The 20,483-nt window shown below is 52.6% G+C and overlaps 1 protein-coding gene across 3 annotated transcripts in view; it reads left to right on the forward strand.

Moving 5' to 3' along the window:
• The window catches only part of ARRB1 (arrestin beta 1), a gene marked incomplete at its 5' end in the record, with an annotated part of 68,019 nt that continues 47,536 nt past the window's right edge, over positions 1–20,483 (forward strand). For 2 of the 3 annotated variants that reach the window (XM_080687702.1, XM_080687701.1), the window contains one exon: positions 1–145. In XM_080687702.1, coding sequence (XP_080543828.1) covers positions 126–145 — 20 coding nt within the window. Of the gene's footprint in view, positions 146–3,340; positions 3,463–20,483 lie in introns of those variants that run through there. The other variant, XM_080687699.1, reaches the window with a different exon arrangement.

Genomic DNA, 20,483 nt, shown 5'->3' on the forward strand with positions numbered 1-20,483 from the left:
AGGCCGGAGGGCGGAGGAGGCGGAGCAGGGAACCGGGAGCCGGCTGGCCCGCGCTCTTCCTGCCGGCCGGGGATTTTCCAGCCCGGGCGCGTACGCCGTGGACCTGTCTGCAGCTGCCGCGGACCATGGGTGACAAAGGGACACGGTGAGTGCGGGAGGCGGCCGGGCCGGTGCGCATGGGGCTGACCTGGGCCTGAACACGGGCAGGGGTTCTAGTCCGCGCCCTGGCTCTGCGATCGCGGTCATGCTAGGAGCCCAATCTTTGGCTCAGCAGCACTCAGTTCTCTATCCCTGAGGTTTCCCGTGTAGTCGCTGGCAGGGCCCTGGGCGGGGACACCAGAGGACCCGGCTGCCCCATCTGGCTCATGGCTCCTCAGACACACTCGCTCTCGCCGATACCCAGCACTGGCCAGCAGACACAGAGACCCGGGGGGCAGGCTGACACACAATGGCACACACGCTCATGTGGACACACAGACGGACACACTCATCCATGGGCATGCTTCTGCTGTAGCGCGGCACACACACACACACACACACACACACACACACACACACACACTGACATTCACTGCCACACACTGATCACACAGAGTGACACTCACACACTCAGTGGTACCACTTGTCAACACATTCTTGCTGACAGTTATGTTGGCATACACTGTCACACTCCAGCACACATCAACTCTAACATACCTTTTTGCTGGCATACATGTTGGCCTACACTGTACACACATACACTGTCACTTTTGGTCACTGTAACAAACACTCTTACTGGCATACACAGGTTGTCACCCTTACTGACATGACTGCTTATGCTGGCACCTGTCTCACTAACATGGTGTTCACAAGACCACACCAACACTGACCCCAGCAGACACAACCAGACTACTGCCCGCACAGACGGGCTCCCCATGGTCACAAGCTAAGAGACCCTGGGGCTGCTGACACTCACTCCAGTCCCCACATGGAGAGAAGTGGAAACACACACATCACACAGTGGGAGGCCCCCTGGAGCCTGGGAAAACCACATCCTATCCACTCTATTTCCTTTCCCTCTGACCTCCCTGAGATCTGGCTGGCTGGCCAGGATCTGTTTGGAGCTGGAGGTGGGACAGGGGCTCCTATCTGAGGAGCCTGCCCGGACTCAGAAAGGGAGAGGATATGCCTCTGAAGTGGAAAACTGGGACAAAAAAGGGGAAGGGGCTAGAGCTGGGGCAGGGTGGCCCCTGGGGACAGCCCTGGTCAGGTGCTCAGCTTTGCACCCTAGTTCTGCCCCCTCCGTCTGCCCACTTTCTTAAGTTCTGATAGAAGCTTCTCCCTTATCTCCTCCTCTTACCTCTTCTGCAACCCCTCTTGCATTTTTTCTTTCCTCTCTCCTATCCTTGTGCCCCACTCCTTCCTCTTCTCTTCCCTCTCTCCACCCTCCCTCTCTCTCTCCTTGCTTCCAATAATTATTTATTGAGCCCTTGCTGTGTACCAGGCATGGTGTGGGGATCAAAGATGTGTGCTGCAGGAGCTAATAGACTAGGGAGCAATGACCCGTAGTGGTCATCATGTTTTGGGACCACTGACAAAGCAGTTTCACACCCATAGCCACCTGACACACTCTCTCAACAGCATGCGAGAGGTCTCCCAGAGATCATGGACATTTTCCAGAAGAAGAAATTGAGGCTCAGAGGTAACTGGTGCTCCTAAGATTTAGAAACTGCTTCCTAGCCATCCTCCTGACAGCTCTTCAAGGGGGTTAATTTTCCTCTTCCTGTTTTCTTGAAGAGGAACCAGAGCAAGAGAGGTTACCTGTCTTGCTTAAGCAGGGGTCAGAGGCAGGGCCTAGACTGGAGCCCACTTGGTCCCGTTTCTCTGTGGCTGGCTCTCCGGCACTGCCATGCCCCTGGAGGGTCCTGGGTGTGAGGCGAGGTGGGGGTGCCCTGCTCTGTGTGTGAAGGCCCAGGCTGGTGCTGGAGGCTTCAGAAGACTGTGAGGTGTCTGCATGCACCTTAATGGCTAATCCCCTGTGACCCAGGTCTCTGTCCTCAGCAGGAGGATGTGACTCTCTTTTCCACATCATGTCACCCTGACCATGGAGGTGAGGCTTTTCTCCCTGCAGGAAGCCAGGAGCCGCCTCTCCTTCATTCTTCCTGTGCTGCTTCACCATCAGGGTGACTCAGGCCCTCAGCGTGCCTCTCTGTGACTTGGTCCCCTGCGGTCATGGGTTGTCAGCAGGGTGAAGACACCAGGAGCAGCCAGGCATCTCTTGGAGACCCTATACTTGGAGGCGGGACCTTTTCCCTGACTCCCCCTGCTCTGCATCCAACTCACTGGGGGACCTTGGAGACAATGGGCAATTGTCTTCACCTTTCAGGACCTTAGTTTTCTCATCTGTCAATTGGAGCTATTAATTCTTAAAATTTTCAGGACTCTTCTTGTGTTTACTGAATTCACTGGGCGGGGTGGGCGGTGTTGCCTGGCTACACTCCACCCAGCCACAGCCCTGCTCCCCTGTCAGTCTTTCCTGTAGCCCCAGTTGGCCTCCCTCTTCCTTCCAGGCAGGTTTCCCCAGTAATCTGGAAGAGAAGGGTAAAAATCAATAATGGGCTGTACCTTGCCTTGTTCCATAAGCAGTGGGACTCTGCTTTATCTCGGACTTAGACGAGGAAATGGCAAATATCCAATACTCTAAGGATTAGGAGTCATCACATCCATCCCTGTGCCTGGATTTGCGTCCCCCATATGAAAGTGACAATGGGAATTAGTCAGAAACTGCCACTCCCCTTTAGGAACTTTAGGGTCAAGGGGGAAAAACAGATACCCGGATAGGACTCATTTTAGGCAGGTAGTGTGCTGACTGCTCTAACAAGGTGCTCTGGGAGCAATCATAGATCCATTCAACAAATGTTGACTGAATGCCAGGGCTGGGGGTTCAGGATGAATGGCTCCACTCTGTCCCCAAAAGATTTTGAGCAGAGTAGGTGATTATAATGCAGGGTGACATGTGCTGTGAGAGGCTAAGGAGGAGTCCCCAACAGTCCGGGCAGGCGACATGGTGAGGAAAGCTTTCCTGGGAAGGAGGTGGCATTGGGGCCAGGGAGTTTCATCTGGAAGGATGAGTAGGCCAAGTGGGTGGGATTGAGGACGTCATTCCTGGCGGAGGGTGCAGAATGTGCAAAGGCTGGGAGGCGTGAAGCAACATGTGGCCTGCGGGTTGGGCAGGGGATGCTGGGTGAGCCTTAAGAGGTAAACACAGGCCAGTCATCAACAGCCTGGAATGTCAGGCTAAGGAGCGAGGCTTTTCTCCTGAGTGGAAAGTGACTCAGGGAAGAGTGTGAGGAGGGGCGAGATGGGAGCGTATTTTCATTTCAGAGGGGGGCCTTTGGCCGTGGCAAGGAGAGTGAATGGGAAGAGCAGGCCTGGAAGCAAGGAGACCTGTGAGGAGGTGGAGGAGGAGGAGCCTGAGAGAAGGTGAGCTCTGAAGGAAGTCTGTGGAGAGGATGAAACTGAGAAACGTGAATAAGGAGGTGGAGCCATTTAGCTGAGTGGTTGGGTGTCTGGTATGTGTCAGGAGTTACATGTATGATCTCATTTGGTTCTCCCAACGATCCGATCCTATTAATGTAGGGACTGCTGTTCCCATGTCACAGATGAGAAAACAGACCAGGAAAAATTAAGTAATTTGTCCACTGCCATTTACCCAACAAGCTTCTGAACCCAGGCCTGTCTGCCCACGAAGTCCCTCTGCTGCTCTATGCTCTCACTCAGAGGGAGGGGGCTTGTCTGGCTCACAATTGGCCTCCCCCACCTCCCTGGTGACCCCATCCTCAAGCTGTGCCTCCCTTCTGGTTCTTGCTGTTCCTACTAACTCAGTTGGCAACACGAAGGATCAGAATTAGGCAATAGGAGGGACTTCCTGAGAAGCAGTGGGATGGAATGGATTTTCCTTTCCTACAGATGTTTATGAACATTTCTTTTTTGATGGGGGAGGAGGGTGGGTATGATGGGGACGCATAATCACCAGTGTCTGTGAGCCTTGGCCATTGTCTGCCTTGGCTGTTGTCTCTCTTGGCGGTTAAGCTCTGTGTGACCCTTCTTGGCTAGAACATGGGGAAATCCTGTGGCTTTGGCTGGGGTCACTTGTGGGGCTGCTGGGAACAGAAGTGTTGAGCCTGACACAACGTCTATGATCCCCGGTTCTAGGCCGGCCTCTGGGCTTCAGACTTCTCCATGGCTGTCTTCCTTCCAAGTGTGGGCCTCCTTGCCCAAGACTGAAGCATGGGTTCAGTGGTCCTGAGTCGTGGGCTGGCCACACCTCAGCGCTGTGACAATGGAAGAACACCAGGCTGGGGTCAGCATGCCCTGGGTGGCTTCCTGGAACTGCTGCCAGCATGACCATATTGACCATCTAACGAGGCCTGCGTGGGGGGAGAGGGGGGCGGAGAGGGAGAAAGAGGGGCAGCAGCTTGGCAAGGAGCCAGACTGCAAGTTGAGGAAGATGTAGGAATACTTATTCGACATAGAAGGGTCAGGACCTGGGGTTGGGGGAGGGGAGGGATGGAAGTGGGAGATGGGAATTTGAAAGTCTTCTGTTTAGAGAGGTAGTTGACTTGGGGAGGGTGGTATCATGGTACAGGGAGAAGGTGTGGCTTATGAAGAGAGGATAGTTAGGGACAGCTGGGGCCTTGGAGAGCACCGATGGCCATGGCTGAAGGTGGAGAGAGGAGGGAGGACACAGGGCAGGCTGTGTCCTGGGAACCAAAGAAATAGGGAAGGACCAACAGAGGAGGAGGTGGGGAAAGACCCCTTGGATTTAGCCAGAAGGCACTTACTGTGGACTTGGTGAGGGGGTCTGGGCGGAATGGCGAGGACAAAGCCAGGTGCAGAGGAGAGGGGGAAGACCCTGTTGTTCGTGCCTGGAGCTGGGCTGAGCATTTTGGAGGAAGGGTGAGGTGCTGGATGGTGGGGAGTGCCCAGAAGTGTTTGGGGACCTGGGGTGTGAGGCTCAGCTGAGGACTGGGAGGGACATTTTGGGAGTGTGAGCTGGTCACAGGGGAGGCACGTCTGTGCTGACTCCTGAAAGAACGGTATCTAGGAGTCTTGGGGAAGGCTTCTTGGAGGAGGTGCCCTCTGAACCGGGTCCTGGGGCATGAGGAAGGCTTAGGTATTTTAGATAGACGAAGGGCCTATGCCAAGGTGCAGGTACTCGAGTGTGAGGGTTGAGGCTGCTGATGGAGATGGTAGCCCTGGCTGGAGGGCTTTGGGTGCTGGGGTGGTGGATTTCAAGGCTCTTTCTCACTCATTTATTTATACCCAGGTGGCTCTGTTCTCCACTGGGGGAGCTCCTTGTGGTTCAGTATTATTTGTTTCCTGTTTGCTGGTCATTATTCACATCTGGGTCTGGGCCATAGGAGATGTCTAGCAGGGATTTATTGACTGGACTGCACTCCTTCCTCCCTCCTTGCCTCTGCTATCAGCCTAGGGAGTCCCTAATTGCTGAAATTAGGTCTTTCCCATTGGGGAATCCTAAGGATGGAAGCCATGTTTTTCATATTAGACTGGATGCTGGGGGTCTCCTCCATCAGATTGGGAAGTCTGGGAGGGGAGGGGATGTACCACTCCTATTAGAATTGGGTTCTTGCCCTAACCGGTCTGGCTCAGTGGATAGAGCGTCGGCCTGTGGACTCAAGGGTCCCAGGTTCAATTCCCGTCAAGGTCATGTACCTTGGTTGCGGGCACGTACCCAGTTGGGGGTGTGCAGGAGGCAGCTGATTGATGTTTCTCTCTCATCGATGTTTCTAGCTCTCTATCCCTCTCCCTTCCTCTCTGTAGAAAACCAATAAAATATATTTTTTAAAAAAGGAAAGTGATTAAAAAAAAAGAAAAGAATTGGGCTGCGAGTGAAGCCTTTTTCTCCCCCATGAGGCAGACTTCTGCAGGTGGGAGCCATGTCTCCTCCATCAGAATGGGGGCTCCTGAGGGTGGGGCATGTCTCCAGCACAATCCTTGGGATTAGCTCAGGCATTATCCCTGATGGTTCCCAGGCATCCTCCCTTCCTCCTATGTGCCAGAGAGATCCTGCCCCAGGGGTGGCTTGTGTCCTAGTAGGGTATGTAGAACAGGGGGGTGGGGCAGGACAGGATGGCTGCCTTTGAGAGGGGAACAAAGGACTCTGTTGTCCCCACCCCCCTCCGCATCCCCCAAGGAGCTCTGGCAGGGTCATCTCTCTGGAGACAGGCCTCCTCCTTCCTGGGGCTGGCCTTTAGTCCCACTTTAGAGGAACTGCTTGTTCCATCCCAGGAGACCTGGTGCCAGACAAGGCCCCCAGGAGGCCAAGGCCCAGGGACTGGACCAGATAGGTCCCTGGAGTTCTATATGACTGAAGTCATCACAGCTACCGAGCAGCTTTCCCTTGGCCTAAGTCTGCGCTGGGCCTGGCTGAGAACACAGCCAGTCCAGTGGGGCCCGCTGTACCTGGAGAGGGATCTGTCTGTCGGTCTCAAGAGTGTGGAGCAAGGCCGGGTGCTGTGACTGATGTCAGGCCAGCAGGAGGCAGGACTCTGCACTCAAGGTCTGAGCTGTTCAGTGGCCATGCAGGGTGTAGCTTCTCTCTCTGGGTGCACCCAGAGGCCCAGAAACTGGATGAGGCAAGAGGCCCCTCCCATTCTGGCCCTTAGCCTCTAGGTGTGCTCAGAGAGAGAAGGGGTATACTGCTTCTTTTTGCAGCTCCCTCCCCATCCCCCTAGCCTGTGCAATCCGTGGGCATCCGTGTGTTTTGGCAGAGGACAATGGGAGAGGGTAGGGAGTGGACAGCTGGGATGCACATCTCAGGAAGGTCCCAGAGTTATGCCCTAATGCTTACTCATTGCTGTGTGACATTGGGCACGGCATTTATCTTCTCTGGGTCTTGGTGTCCCTATGGAAATCAAATCAGCCAGCATGCATAACGCCCTCCTGGCTGAGCTGCCCCTTTCCTGTGTTCTGTTAGTGTGTTTTGGGGTGACCTTTCTTCTGGAGGACCAGGAGTGGGGGATTGGGCAGCTCAGGCTTCTGTCACAGACCAGTGGGCTGAGACTGCCAGGTTGCTGGGCCTGGGTGATATGGGTTGTGCTGTCTCCAAGTCCTCACCTCAGCAGCCTCCCACCTCTCAAAGCACCTGCATTCTCTCTGCCCAGGCTGTTTGCTCCTCATGGACACCCTCCTCTGGGTGTCCACAGGCTCCTCTGTGATCTGATTAGCATAGATTAGAGGCTGATTAGAATACTGGGTAGGCTCTAGCAAAAACCAGATTTCCTGGTTTCAAATGCCAGCCCTGCCACTTACCAACTGGCTGACCTGCCCCGATTACTTAACTCTTTCTCTGCTGCAGCTCCCTGGTCTGTAAAATGGGGTTGTAATAGTGCCTGCACAGTAGGTTGCTGAGAGGATTAAATGAGTTAAATCACATTTTGTGCCCCCCCCACCTCTTTCTGGCACTGGCCCACCCTCTCTTTGTGGGTCTTGGTTATTTGCACACTTGTGGATGTCCTCTCGGTGAGGCCAAGGGCACCTCGCCTGGGTCTGATGTCCCCAGCACCTGTGCAGACCTGGCATGGCACTGAGCTCCATAAATATTTGTTTAGCGAATGAAGGAGGCTGAATGTAGGTATTTCCCTGGGAAAAGATATAGTGTGTGTGGGGGGGCGGTAATATTGTTGGTGAAAACAATGGGACATCATCAATGACTCTGAAATGTCTAAAGGTGGCCTGGAGCCACAGGCATTAGGTTATTCTTTGTGACCCAAAGGGTGGTGGTCACTAGATGAAGGGCTTTACCTTGCCAGGAGAAGGTGTTTGCTGAAAGCCAGAGCTACCTGGAAAGGGGATTGCTGGCTCATTCTAGCCTCAGTGCCTTTGTTCCTGCTGCTCCCCCCTCCCACCTGGAATGCCATCCTCACTTCCCTCTGCTTGTCCAAATTCTATTTCCTAAATAAGTGCCCTATCCATGGAGCCATACTTCCTGGTCCTCAGAGGGTGGGCTAAATTCACCACACCATCCCCATCCTCAGACATTACTGAGCCTTTTCTGGGTCTGGGCAGTGGTACGGGAGAATGGGTAGTTCCTCGTTAGGATAGACATCTGGATCTGGCTACAGCCTATCCAGTGTGGTTTGACCTGGCATGAGGAGGGGACCATGGCTTCCGATGACCCACTGTTGATCAAGGAGCTCTTTATGCAGCTGGAGAGCACAGAATTCCCATCGGCTTCCACTGGGCAAGTACCCAGAACCCACCTAATTACTGGGGACAGAGTTCTGGGCACTGCATCCAGCAGGCTGAGATCATAATCAGCTAATTAAACCACCCAAGAATTGCTCCTTGGCCAGAGGAGTGGAGGGAAAGGGGGTGGGGGACGGTGAGGCTCAGAACAGATGTGAGAAATGAGAGGGAAGCTATGCAAGGGGGGTTCAGACACTGGTCCTGCTGTGCATAGCTGGAAGGGAATCAGGAAGGGGGTAGGGGAGCAAGGAGAGAGATAAATGGGCAGCTGAGAGAAGGTCCCGTATAGAGACATCACCAAAGTGACATGACTCAGGGATAGGGGTTCTGACCTGGGAGACAGGACCCCATTTCTCCACTATCCCTGTGATACCATGGAAGAGATGCTTTTCTCCTTTGGGCCTCAGTTTCTCCATGTATCAATCTGGAAGTAGGGGAGACATTGGCCCAGAAGGTCTCTAAGAACTTTCCTTTTTTTTTTTTTTTTAACACAATATATTTTTATTGATTTCAGAGAGGGAGGGAGAGGGAGAGAGAGAGAGAAATAGAAACATCAATTATGAGAGAGAGAGTTGTTGATTGGCTGCCTCCTGCACGCCCCACACTGGGGATCGAGCCCACAACTCGGTCATGTGCCCTGGCAGGGAATCAAATCATAACCTTCTGGTTCATAGGTCGACACTCAACCATTGAGCTACGCCGGACGGGCAGAACTTTCCTTCTTGATTCTAGAGCTAGAAGGGGAGAGGGCGTTAACAGCAGGCTGTGCTCTAGCGTGGCCTTCAGCATCCCTGTCCTCTGGAAGGAGCAGACTGTATACTGGTCTGATCCAACCTGAAATTGAGCTGCTGTAGGTTCATCAGAAGGCAAGACTGTGGTTGCAGCAGGGAAGCCCTCGGCCTCTGTCATACCCTTATCCCTCCCTGCCCTGTCCTCATGATTGTCCTAGCAAATTAGTGTTCTCAGTGAGCGACCATTTAAGCCTGCAGTGGCTTTTCCATCAGTCTAGTAATTTCCCAAGTAGCACCCCCAGGTGTGTGGGGATGGGGCTCCCTGAAGTTAGAGCCAGGAGGTCTGGAGTATGGATTTTAGTCAGACAGACTTGGCTTTGCTGTCCAGCAATATTGCTCGCTACTTCCAAGACCTTGGGTGAAGGTATTAAAGTGTCTGGGCGTGCCAAAACCGGTTCGGCTCTGTGGATAGAGCGTCGGCCTGCGGACTGAAGGGTCCCAGGTTCGATTCCGGTCAAGGGCATGTAACTTGGTTGCGGGCACATCCCCAGTAGGAGGTGTGCAAGAGGCAACTGATCGATGTTTCTCTCTCATCGATGTTTCTGACTATCTATCCCTCTTCCTTCCTCTCTGTAAAAAATCAATAAAATATATTTAAAAAAAAAAATAAAATAAAGTGTCTGGGCGTCAGTTCAGTGGTGACTGGGAGCAGAGAGGGTAAAGACTTGATCAAAAGTCATTGTTAGTATTCAAGACCTGGAGTGGATCTCAGCTTTTCTGTCTCTGCCCCCTCTCTCCAGCCTGTCCTGGACTGTGCACACAGCTGGGTGTGTGGGGGCGGGGTGGGGGGGGGGTGATCTGGGCCAGAGGAGCCGCTCACGTGACTGGCAGGAAAGGGAAGTGAGATTGCCCAGGGTGGGAGGGGTGGAGCAGAGTGGTGCTGGGGCAGCCTGGGTCACCGCCCTTTCAGCCCCTCACCCATGGCTGATTCTCTAGGAGGAAGTGGGGAGAACTTGGGGTGCAGGAAGCTAGGAGCATGGGTGGGCTTTGTGGAGGGCCCGAGGCCTCTCTCCCTTAGCTCCTGCCCCCAGGTGCCAGTGAGGAGCCCAGATCCTGGTTTTCTGCCAGGGAAACCAGCAGACCCCTGTTTCACACATTCAGACAACAACCCTTCCTGATTCCCAGCCCCTAGCGGGAGGTGCCTCCTTGGAGCTGGTGCGCCTGCCTGCCCAGGTCTGAGGTCTGCCCAGGTCTGCCGAGGTCAGGAGGAGAGGCAAAGGCAGGGAAGAAAGCCACCTTCCCCTCCCCCACCCTCTCCCCAAAGCTCTGGGCTGTGACAGCCAGGGCCTCTGGCTCTGAGGAAGCTGGTTACATAACTCAGCACGACTCCCAGCTTCCTTCTTTCATTTCTCCCCAGAGGGGCCACAGAGGAGGTGCAGCTCTGCTCAGAATTCCTGGGCCTGAGAGGTCCCTGTGACCATCCCCTTGCTTGGGGTGGTGGTAGGTGCTGCCCATACCATTTCGGGAGGAAAGCTGTGTGCGCTACCTTGGTGCAGGCCACTGGGGTTGTCTCCACGCACTGCCCCAGTTCCCATACTCCTGGGAGCAGGGCCGCAGAAGGGAGAAGCCTCAGTAGAGGAAACAGGCAGAGTCCTGAGATCATTTGCCTGCAGAGTGCCCCCAGAGGGGCGCTTCTCTGAAACCAGAGGAACAAATAGCCATCATTTTTCAGTTTGTTCCATTCAAGCTCACAAATATTTCTGAGTGTTTGTTGAGTGCCAGGCCTGTCCCTGAAGCCGCCTGGCCCACCCCAGTGGCATGCCTCCCTTTTAGTGGGAAGCTGATTTAAGGAGCAGTGTGCTCCTGTCTCCACTTAAGACGATGCCCTTTCTCATAGGGTGGGGTTTGGCCCTCCTGGGTCCTGGGGTGGCAGGGAACATCATAACAAAGAACACCCGCACCCCACCCTACAGGCCAGGGGTTTCATGGTTGGCTTATACCCTGTCTATTCAGCCATGGCTGCCCTCCCAGGGAGGTGCCCGTGGACAAATACTTCTGAGTATCTGCCACCCTGCAGGCCCTGGGTTGGACACCTGAGATAGGAAGAGGAAACTGACAAGTCTTGGCCCTCGGCTGCTCATATCTTTTGGGGGAGAAGAACTGGATCATCACAGCACACTCTAAGAAGTGGGGCAATGGGAACCAGTTTATACCAGACAGAGCAAGTCCAGTGGGTAAGGGTCAGAGGCAGCTCCACAGAAGGGAGCCAGCTTTGGAGGTGAGCCAGAGCAGACACTTGTCTTGGTGGGGTTTGTGACCGATGTTTTCAGCCAGGACTGACTTGCTTCATCAAATACTTGAGCACCTACTATGTGTCAGGCAGCGTCAGGCACTTGCTTCATCTGCTGTTAGTAAGCAGTATCCTGGATCTGCAGACTTCTGGAGGCCACAACATCTAGGGTGGAAGTGAAAGTTCTGCCACATGGCATCCAGTGAGTGTTTGGACCTGGACAGAGGTACTGGGGCAGGTTTGTGAAGAGACACTGGGCTCAGCAAACTCATCATTGGAAACCTGGGTCCGTCCAAGTCTCCTGGTGGAGGGCAGGGGGAGCAAAGGCTTCTCACTGGCTCGAGAGACCCTGCAGAGGTCTGATGACTGTTCCCAGGTGAGAAATGACATGAAATAATTGGGAAACCATGAGTATGAGAAACATCTCTAGGCTTTGGGGCTGTGGGGACAATGTGCTGTCTCTGCCCAGGGCGGTGCAGATAAGCATAGATGGCGTTCTCTCCACTGCGCCCCCCTCCCCCTCCCCTTCCCCTCTATTAGTAGCTTTGTGTCTGTGGTGAGTTTTTCAGCCTCTGGGCATAAATTTCCATGCTTTCTCTGTTCTGTCTGTGCTAATAAAAGCGCCCAGCACATTAGTAGGCTGATTTTATTATGGGTCTATTTAGCCCCAGGGCAGTGGAAGAAATCTGGAAGCATTTTAAAATTCAGTAAGAATAATTTTTTTGCAATAGTTTTTTTTAATATCCAAAAAATGACAAAGATGATCACGTGGCATAACCAAGTGGTTAATATGCATATATTCATTTCTCATATTATTTAGAGTGCTGACTTCAGCAACAGCGACTCAGTATGGGTACTTGAAACAACCCAGCTACTCTGATGTTCACCATTTTGCAAAGTCGATTTTGCAAAAGGAAAAAAAAAAAAAGTAAAAGTTTTTAATAGGAAGAACTTTCAAACACAGAACCATGACCCAGTCCCAGACTGAGCCCTGACCCTGAATACGGACTGACCTGGCTCCCCAGCCTCAGCTTCCTGTGGAGTGTAGAGCTGGGGGAGGGGTGTGTGCGCAGGGAGCTCTGTGCAGAAGAGAAATCCTAATCCTAACCCTTGGGGTACCCATCCCGATGTGATGGATACATGTCCCCATCGCTAAAGTGTTTTTCTTCTCTCCATTCCACTGCTACCAGCTCAGTCCAAGCCCCACTTGTGGCCTGGACTATCGCAGTCGTATTCTGGCTGCTGTCCCTCTGCTCAGTCTAAACCCTCCAAATCCTCCTCTTGTTCTGAAATTCACATCTGACCCTGTTCTTCCCCAGCTTAAAACCCGATTGGTTGCTCCCCATTTCCTATAGGACAGTCCACATTCTTCAGGTGGCCCTGGGGGCCCTTCATGGTCTGTGCCAAACTCCTTCCCACACTCCTTTCCCAACTCTTCCAACCACACAGCCAACCCTCTGGCTACACTGACTTTTTGGATGTTCCTCCACAGTCTCTGTACTTTCCACACTTCTGTGCCTTTGTTTGAGCCAGTCTCTCTGTCTGGAATGCCTTCCTCTCCGACTGATGAAACCTCCCTTACATTTTAAGGTTGCACGTTATGTCAACACCGTTCAGTTGAACATGTTGTACTGGGCACCTGCTGTGTGCTTGGGCATGACGCCTTCCCTCGACTCCTCGTGCCCTGCCGGCACCCCTCCTCCATGCTCCTTCACCGCCTTGCAGGCTTTCGTGATGGTCCGTGGTATTGGAGCTGGCTGTTAACATGCCAGTTTCCTGTGCCAGAGGGCAGATGTCTGTTTGATACCTCTTGGACCCCAGCAACTGATAGGGGCCTCAGATAAGTGGGGGCCAGAATTGGGTGGGGAAGTGAGTCAGAGAAGATTCCCTGGAGGAAGTAGCCCTGAGCTGCTGACCCAAAGGAGAAGCGCTCTATCTCTTTTCACTTCCTTCCTGGCCTTGGTGCTGAAAGAGAACAGCTGAAACGGTGGGAAGAGAAATGTCTATATTTTCCATTAGGGGTTGGGGATGCCTAGCCTGGAGATGATTCCATAAGGCATATAGCCCCTCCCCTCCCTTTTTTCCTTCCATACACATTTTCTGAACCTCTAGGACAAGAAGAAGGAATGTCCTCAGGAGCCTCGTCTGTCTGTTGGGCTGGAGGCAGGGCCTTTGTGAAGGCGGGTTGTGCTCAGATCGCCTCTGGGCCCTTCCTCCAGCCCAGAGGCGGGTTCACCATGAGGCTGGCTCGGCTGCAGCTTCAGGCCCTTCACGCTCCAGGGCCCTTTCCAAGGCCCAGCAACGTGTCTGCATGCCCAGGGGTTTTGTGAAATGTGCAAAGGGAAGATTTTTTTAAAGCAGTTTTTTTTAAAAAAAAGAGGGCTTCCAAACTCTATGAGCTTCAGGCCCATTCAAGCCTAGAGCTGTGCCTGCTCTGGCTGGGTGGTGCTTTGTGCCAGGACATTGGTGCCACGTTGCTGCATGTCCTCAGAGAGGTCTCATCCCACCGAGTGGACCTAGTCATCGGTTGGCGCCCTCCCTGCTGAGCCAGTTCTGGGTCAGGCCCAGCTCACAGCTCCTGCTTGCTGTGCAAATAAGAGCCCCACCGAAAAAGGCCTCTCTGCCCTCCATCTTACTCATCTGCTAAGTGGACATAATACCCACCCAAAAGAGCTGTGGGAAGGTTTAGACAACGTACCAGAGATAAAACTGCCTGGTATAGCCCCAGGCTTGTCGTGGGAGCTCAGTAAATGGTGGAAGCTCAATGGAGACGGCTCAGGGGAGCCCACCCCTTCCACCGGGATGGGGCCGGTTCACCTGTGGATTCACCTGTGCGGTGCCTGATGCTGGCTGCTGGGGATCCAGCTGGGGGTGGGTGGTGGTGGTAAGATGTGCTAAGAGGGTAAAAGTGTTTATAAGCTGTGAACTTCAGCTCCCTGGGAAGGGGCAGGCCCTTTTGTGGGAGAAGGGCAGGATGGAAGTCTGGACTGACCTTCCTGCTCCTGGGTTGGGGTTGGGCGTTGGGGGTGAGTGAGGCGCCTGACCTGTCAGTAAAGTCCAGAGGTGGATGGAGTGGGGGATGGGGTGGGGAGGGTGGGTGGTAACTGAGCTGACCTTTTCTGCTTCCCCCTGCAGTGTCAGGAAGGGTTACTGAGTGGTGGTTGCCTCCTGTCCCTCCCAACCTAAGTGCCCCCTTCATGGTGAGGAGGGAGGAGACTGGAGTGGGGGTACGAGGAAAGAAATGGGCTTTGGTGTCAGGCCAAATTTCAAATCCCACTCCCATTACTTGTTATGCCTGTGAACATGAGACAGTTATGTAATCTCTCTGAAACTCAGTTTTCTCATCTTTGGAATGGGGATGATAGCATTCTCTCTCTACCCCAGGGTTATAATAAGGCTTAAAGGAGATAATGCAGGGCTTAGCACAGTGCCTGGCACAAAAAGTTGCTCAATAAATATTGATTGTCCTTTTTTTCTGTCCCATGACCCTCATCAACCTGTCTTGCACTTCACCCTTTACCCACATTTGGACTGTGGGCTCCCGGGGGGCAGGGGTTATGTCGTGTTCTTCCATCATTATGCCCCCAGCTCTGGCACAGTACCTTTGAAACACTTTGAATTGGTTGGTGAGAAATTGCACTGGCCCAACGAAAAGACAGAAACTCACAGTGCACCTACTATGTGCTCCTGCTGAGGCCTACTGTGTGGTTTCTGCACTGCAGAACTCAAATGGCCACTTGCGACTTGCTGCACAAGGGGCTGTTTTCTTTTTTCTTGGCACCCCCGAATGAGTCATTATTTTGTCAGCATTGTCCCCGCTGGAATGCAAGGGCTCTGGAGCTGTGTTTCCAGGTCCCAGTGCCTGGCGCAGGAGGCATGTGTACATTTTTGTTGAATGAATGGCTACCCTTTCCCTCCTCTGAAGTCAGGCCTGGTGTCCCGTCCAGCCCAGCCACTTTCTAGTTGAGGCAAGTCACCCTGCCTCTTTCAGCTCCAGTGTCTTCTTCTTTAAAACGAGGAAAATAGTGGTCCCAAACAGTCAAGTGCTCAGCTGTGCCTGGAACGAGGTAGGCGCCCAGGCACGTCAGCTGCTATTTTCCCAATGGTCTCTGAGGTGTCCTTCCAATTCCGACCTTCAGTGACCTCCCTGCCTCTGGCAAGGAGGAGATTGGGGAGAACATTCCTTTCCTCAGACCCTCTCTACCGGCCCCACAATGGATTTGGAGCTCTGTGCAAACTGTTTATGTTTCCCCAGCAGAGTTTATTACCCAGCCCGGCCTTCTGCAATTAATTACAAGCAGAGCAAATAACTTGTCCCTGGGAGGCTGGGCTTGGCATAAACAGTTATATCCAGCCAGGGGCCAGCCCAGGGGCGAGGCTCTGCCCTCCAGCCCTTGGAACAGACTGGGATTCGAGGGTTAAGGTTGGGGAGGGTTGGATGGTGTGGAGGGCCAAAGAGAAATGCCTTTCCTGGACTCCTCCTTAGCTCTTGAGGGGCTGGAATATGCGTCCTCTTTGAATCTTCCTAATTGCCCCGTAAGTAGTCCTGTTTGCCGATGAGGAAATCAAGGATCAGCTAAATGAAACAATTTGCTCCAGGCCACACAGCTTGCAGGGGATGCAGGACTGAAGGTTCACATGGTGGCTGTGTAGAAAAACAGACTAAAGAAGATAGCTAGAAATTGGCCAATCGCGGAGGGATTGTTCATTCATTCATTGTTTTTGCTGTGGGCAGTGGGCAGGGCACCAGGTGTTCCACTGGTGGGGTCAGACTGGACCTGGGTTCAGCAACCTCGGTATTTGGGTTCTGGCTAGGAAAAAATTCAGAGCCAAGACTCAAACTATAAGAGAACATTTATTTGGAAAACCCTTAGGAGGTCTTCCCTCCTAAGGGTTTAAGGGTGGAGGTTTTAGGGGAGCTCCCAGGGGAAATTCTCAATAGAACATTCAGCAGCTTGCCAGGGGTGTCCTTTCAGGGTCAGGTCTCCACTGATTGATTGGTCAGCACCAAGGCAGGGGGTCATTATTCAATGCAGCTGGTCCTGAGGTCAGCCATGGGGTCGCTGGTCTGGTTTCCTGCTTTTCTGGGCCTGGAGCTGAAATATAACTGAGGCCTAAATGTTATCTCTAGGGAAGAAAGATGAAGGGCTCCCAACTGTGTGACCATGCCCTGGCTGGTTTTGCTCAGTGGGTAGAGCATTGGCCTGTGGACTGAAGGGTCCCAGGTTTGATTCCAGTCAAGGGCACATGTCTGGGTTGCGGGCTCTGTCCCCAGTGGGGGGCATGCAGAAGGCAGCTGATCAATGACGCTCTCTCATCATTGATGTTTCTATCTCTCTCTCCCTCTCCCTTCCTCTCTGAAATCAATCCTATATAATAAAAGGCTAATATGCAAATTGACTGAACAGCAGAACAACCAGTCGCTATGACACACACTAACCATCAGGTGGCAGACGCTCAACGCATGAGCTGCCCCCTGGTGGTCAGTGCACTCCCACAGGGGGAGTGCTGCTCAGCCAGAAGCCGGGCTCACAGCTGGTGAGCACAGCGGTGGTGGCAGGAGCCTCTCCCACCTCCGCAGCAGCACTAAGGATGTCATCCCCCGAGGGCTCCTGGACTGCGAGAGGGCACAGGCCAGGCTGAGGGACTCCCCCTCCCCCCGCCTCCGAGTGCATGAATTTCGTGCACTGGGCCTCTAGTAAAAATATATTTAAAAAAACAAAACAAAAACAAAAAAGACTGTGTGACCAGTGATATGCTAGGGGAGGAAAGGTCACCCTGGGGGCAAGGTCCCACCCTGCAATTGTCCTTTGCTAGGCATCTGGGCTTTCCACCCTGGTGACCTTCTGTACCTGGCCCATTGTCCTCACTCTGTTCATGTCTGTCTAACTGCCTACCACAGTTTGTTCATGCATTTATTTATTCATCACATATTTGTTGGGCCCTGTCATGTGTGAAGGGGGCTGAGGAGGCAGTGGCAGCTGAGATTCTTTGCCAGATACTCCCTTAGGATGGTCCCAGAAACAGGCTAATGTGTGGCAGAAGGCAGATTCTTGGATGCCTAGGAAGGGGGTGGCCTCTATGGGTCGCTAGTGTCATAGTCACACCATCCTACGCAAAGAGATGGCTGGGGAGTAGTCTTCAACAGGAAGGGCCCTCCCTCTAAGGCCAGCCCATTCCTCCCAACCTGGAATCTGGAATTCTCAATCCTTGAGCCCCTGCCTTTGGGCAGAGAAGGCTCAGAAAAGGTTTGGCTCCAGATTACACAGCAGGAAGGCATAGTGGAAATTCCTGGCAAGGGGTTTTTCCTAGTGCCTTTATGTCTGAGAGGGGAAACGACTGGCAGGGGGAACCCTCACTGGCTGTCCTGATCCCATGTGCTCTCTCCCCTCCAGGGTTGAGAGTTCCGTGTTTCCTGAAGGCCCTTCGATTCTAGCAATTCCTGCTCCACTGTACAGTCTGTGCAGACCTCTGGAGCCTTCTGCTGGGGCCATCTTCCCTCTTTGCAGGGAAGAAAGCTGAGACCCAGAGAGGAAAAGGAGCAGGGCACTCCTGCCTCTGTACTCATTTTGGATATGACGTGCTTAGATCCTGGAGCCCATCCCTGTGGCTTCAGGCCATGGTGGAGATTGTGGCTCAGCCTGAGCCATTCACTCTGTGTCCCCAGCACCTGGCCCAGAGCCTGGCATGTAACAGTCACTGATGCCCAGGAAAGATGTGACTCGGGGATGAGTGGCTGGCTGGTTGGAGACAAGAACAGAGGGAAGGACTCTCTAGTCCAGGAGGCGGTGGGCTTCAGTCCAAGTCACCATCTCTACACAAATGAACCTCAGTGCTGCCTTCTGGGAAACAAGACAGAATAACAGTCCTCACTCACAGGGTCGTGGTGATGATCAAAAGGCAACAGTGTAGCTGCCTGGCTGCTGTGGCTCATTGGTTGAGCGTTGACCTATGAACCAGGAGGTCACAGTTCGATTCCTGCCCGGGTTACAGATTCAATCCCCAGTGTGGGGCTTGCAGGAGGCAGCCAATCAATGATTCTCTCTCATCATTGATGTTTCTATCTCTCTCTCCCTCTCCCTTCCTCTCTGAAAGCAATAAAAAAATATTTTTTAAAAAGGCAACAGTGACTATTCACAGTTGCCAAAAAGTGGAAACAGATGGCCCAAAAATCCATCAGTGGTTGGATCCATGCCATGGAATAATATTCAGTCATCAAAAAGAATGAGATACTGATCCATGCTACACCAATGAACCTCGAAAACATTGTACTAAGTGAAAGAAGCCAGCCACAAAGGCCACATATTGTATGATTCCATTTGTATGAAATGTCCAGGATAGGTACATCCATTGACACAGAAAACCAACATTGGTGGTCTCCAGGAACTGGGGGAAAGGGAGGATGAGGGAAGAAGCCACTCAAGGATTCGGGATTTTACTGTAGATGATAGAAATGTTTTGGAACTAGAATGAGGTGGTAGTTTTGCACAGCACTGTGAACGTACTAAATGCCACTAATTATTCACTTTAAAATGGTAAATGTTATGTCAGGTGGATTTCACCCCAATCAATTATTTTTAAAATTTGCTAATTAAGAAAAAGCAACATCTGTTAGAAAGGGATATTGGAGATGAGATATGGGTGTTGGCATGAGGCTACTGGGGAAAGGATGGTGTGGGAGTGACCAGCTGTGACAGGGTCAAGGTGTCGAGTGGGTGGCAGCCTGGCAGGCTGGTTCACTCCAAGGGTTTTAGAATAAGACTACCAGGGTTCATAGCTGCATGGTCTTGAACAGGTTATTTAACCCTTCTTTGTTTCAGTTTCCCCATCTATAAAAAGGTAATAATGAAGTTTTTATTATGGGAATCTTTATCTTTTATTATGGAAACCTGAACGTTTTTCTGAGGATTAAATGAGTTAATAATCTCTGTGAAGTGCTTAGAATAGTGCTTGGCACAAAGTAAGTACTGTGTAAGTGTTAGCCACTGTTATTAACGCTCATTCACATTTTTATTTATTTGTCCATTTACGGAGCACCCCTCGGAGGCAGGCCCTGGGCTGCGTTCTGGGGACACAGCTGTGAGCATGACTCAGGGCCTGCTCTCAGAAGCTCCCTCACATCCTGGTACAGGACTCACACCCGCAGCACCGCCTGCCCGTGCTGCGTCTGCAGCTTCAGCTGTTAATGAAAATTGTTCATCACCTCCTGCTTCTCCAGAGAGCTGCCTGATCAGGCACCGACTCCCGCAGGCTTGGGCAGGCCTCTTTCATGGTATTTGAAAATGCCTTGGGCTTGTCCCTGGGCTTTTGTTCCCTATGTGTCACTGGAGAGGTCAGGCTGGCTGAGTTCTGGGGTTCTTCTCGGCGTTTTCAGACCTCCAGGCCTCCGAACCATGTAGTTCACTAGCCCATGCTTGGGATAGACCTTAGTTTTGACATGTCTGCTGAGATTTAATTTATAAAAGGTGGACAATCTTCTGGGGCTGGCCAGCCAGGATGGGGTGGGGGGCGGTAATCGGGGCATCCTGCCTGAGCGTCAGCCTTCAGGGACTGGGCTTCTGCCTCCCTTTGGGGGTAGCCACCCCCATTGGCATATTCATACACAATTGTGCTTAATCCACGTCACATTTGATTACGGCTTCTTTTCCTTCAGCATTTCCCGTGCCATTAACGCATCTAATTTCCGTGTTTGTTAATGACACGCCAGAGTCCCTCATGTGAACGCTCCACAGTTTATTGAACCATCCCCTTATTTGGCATTTACATGATTTCCAGTTTTTGGCTCTTGTAAATCGTGCTTAAATGATTAGCTTTGAAGCTACCCAATCACTTCCTGAGGGCGGAATCCTGGAAGTTGCAGAGGGCCCAGGTTTGGCTGCCGCCCTCCTCCTCATCCCTGCGTGCCTTTCTTGCTCCTGAGGTGAGCTTGCTTGTGGGGGCGAGGAGGCTCCCTCCGGGTAACGCTCGCTATGAGTTGTTCATTTATCTCTTGCTACAGAATCAATCACCCAACAGCATAGTAACCCCAAACAACAACATTCATCTTCTCGTCTCTGGTTTCTGCTCAGCTGGGCAGTTCTGGCTCAGGGCTGGAGCTGCTGGCGCTGACAACAGGACCTGGGGGTATTATCCCTGGACCCTGGCCACCTCTCTCTCTCTCTCTCTCTCTCTCTCTCATTGCTGCCTCTCTAATCTGGGCTTCCTTCATTTCT

Source organism: Plecotus auritus, assembly GCF_963455305.1.
Source record: "Plecotus auritus genome assembly, chromosome: 9".
Classification (NCBI taxonomy): Eukaryota; Metazoa; Chordata; class Mammalia; order Chiroptera; family Vespertilionidae; genus Plecotus; species Plecotus auritus.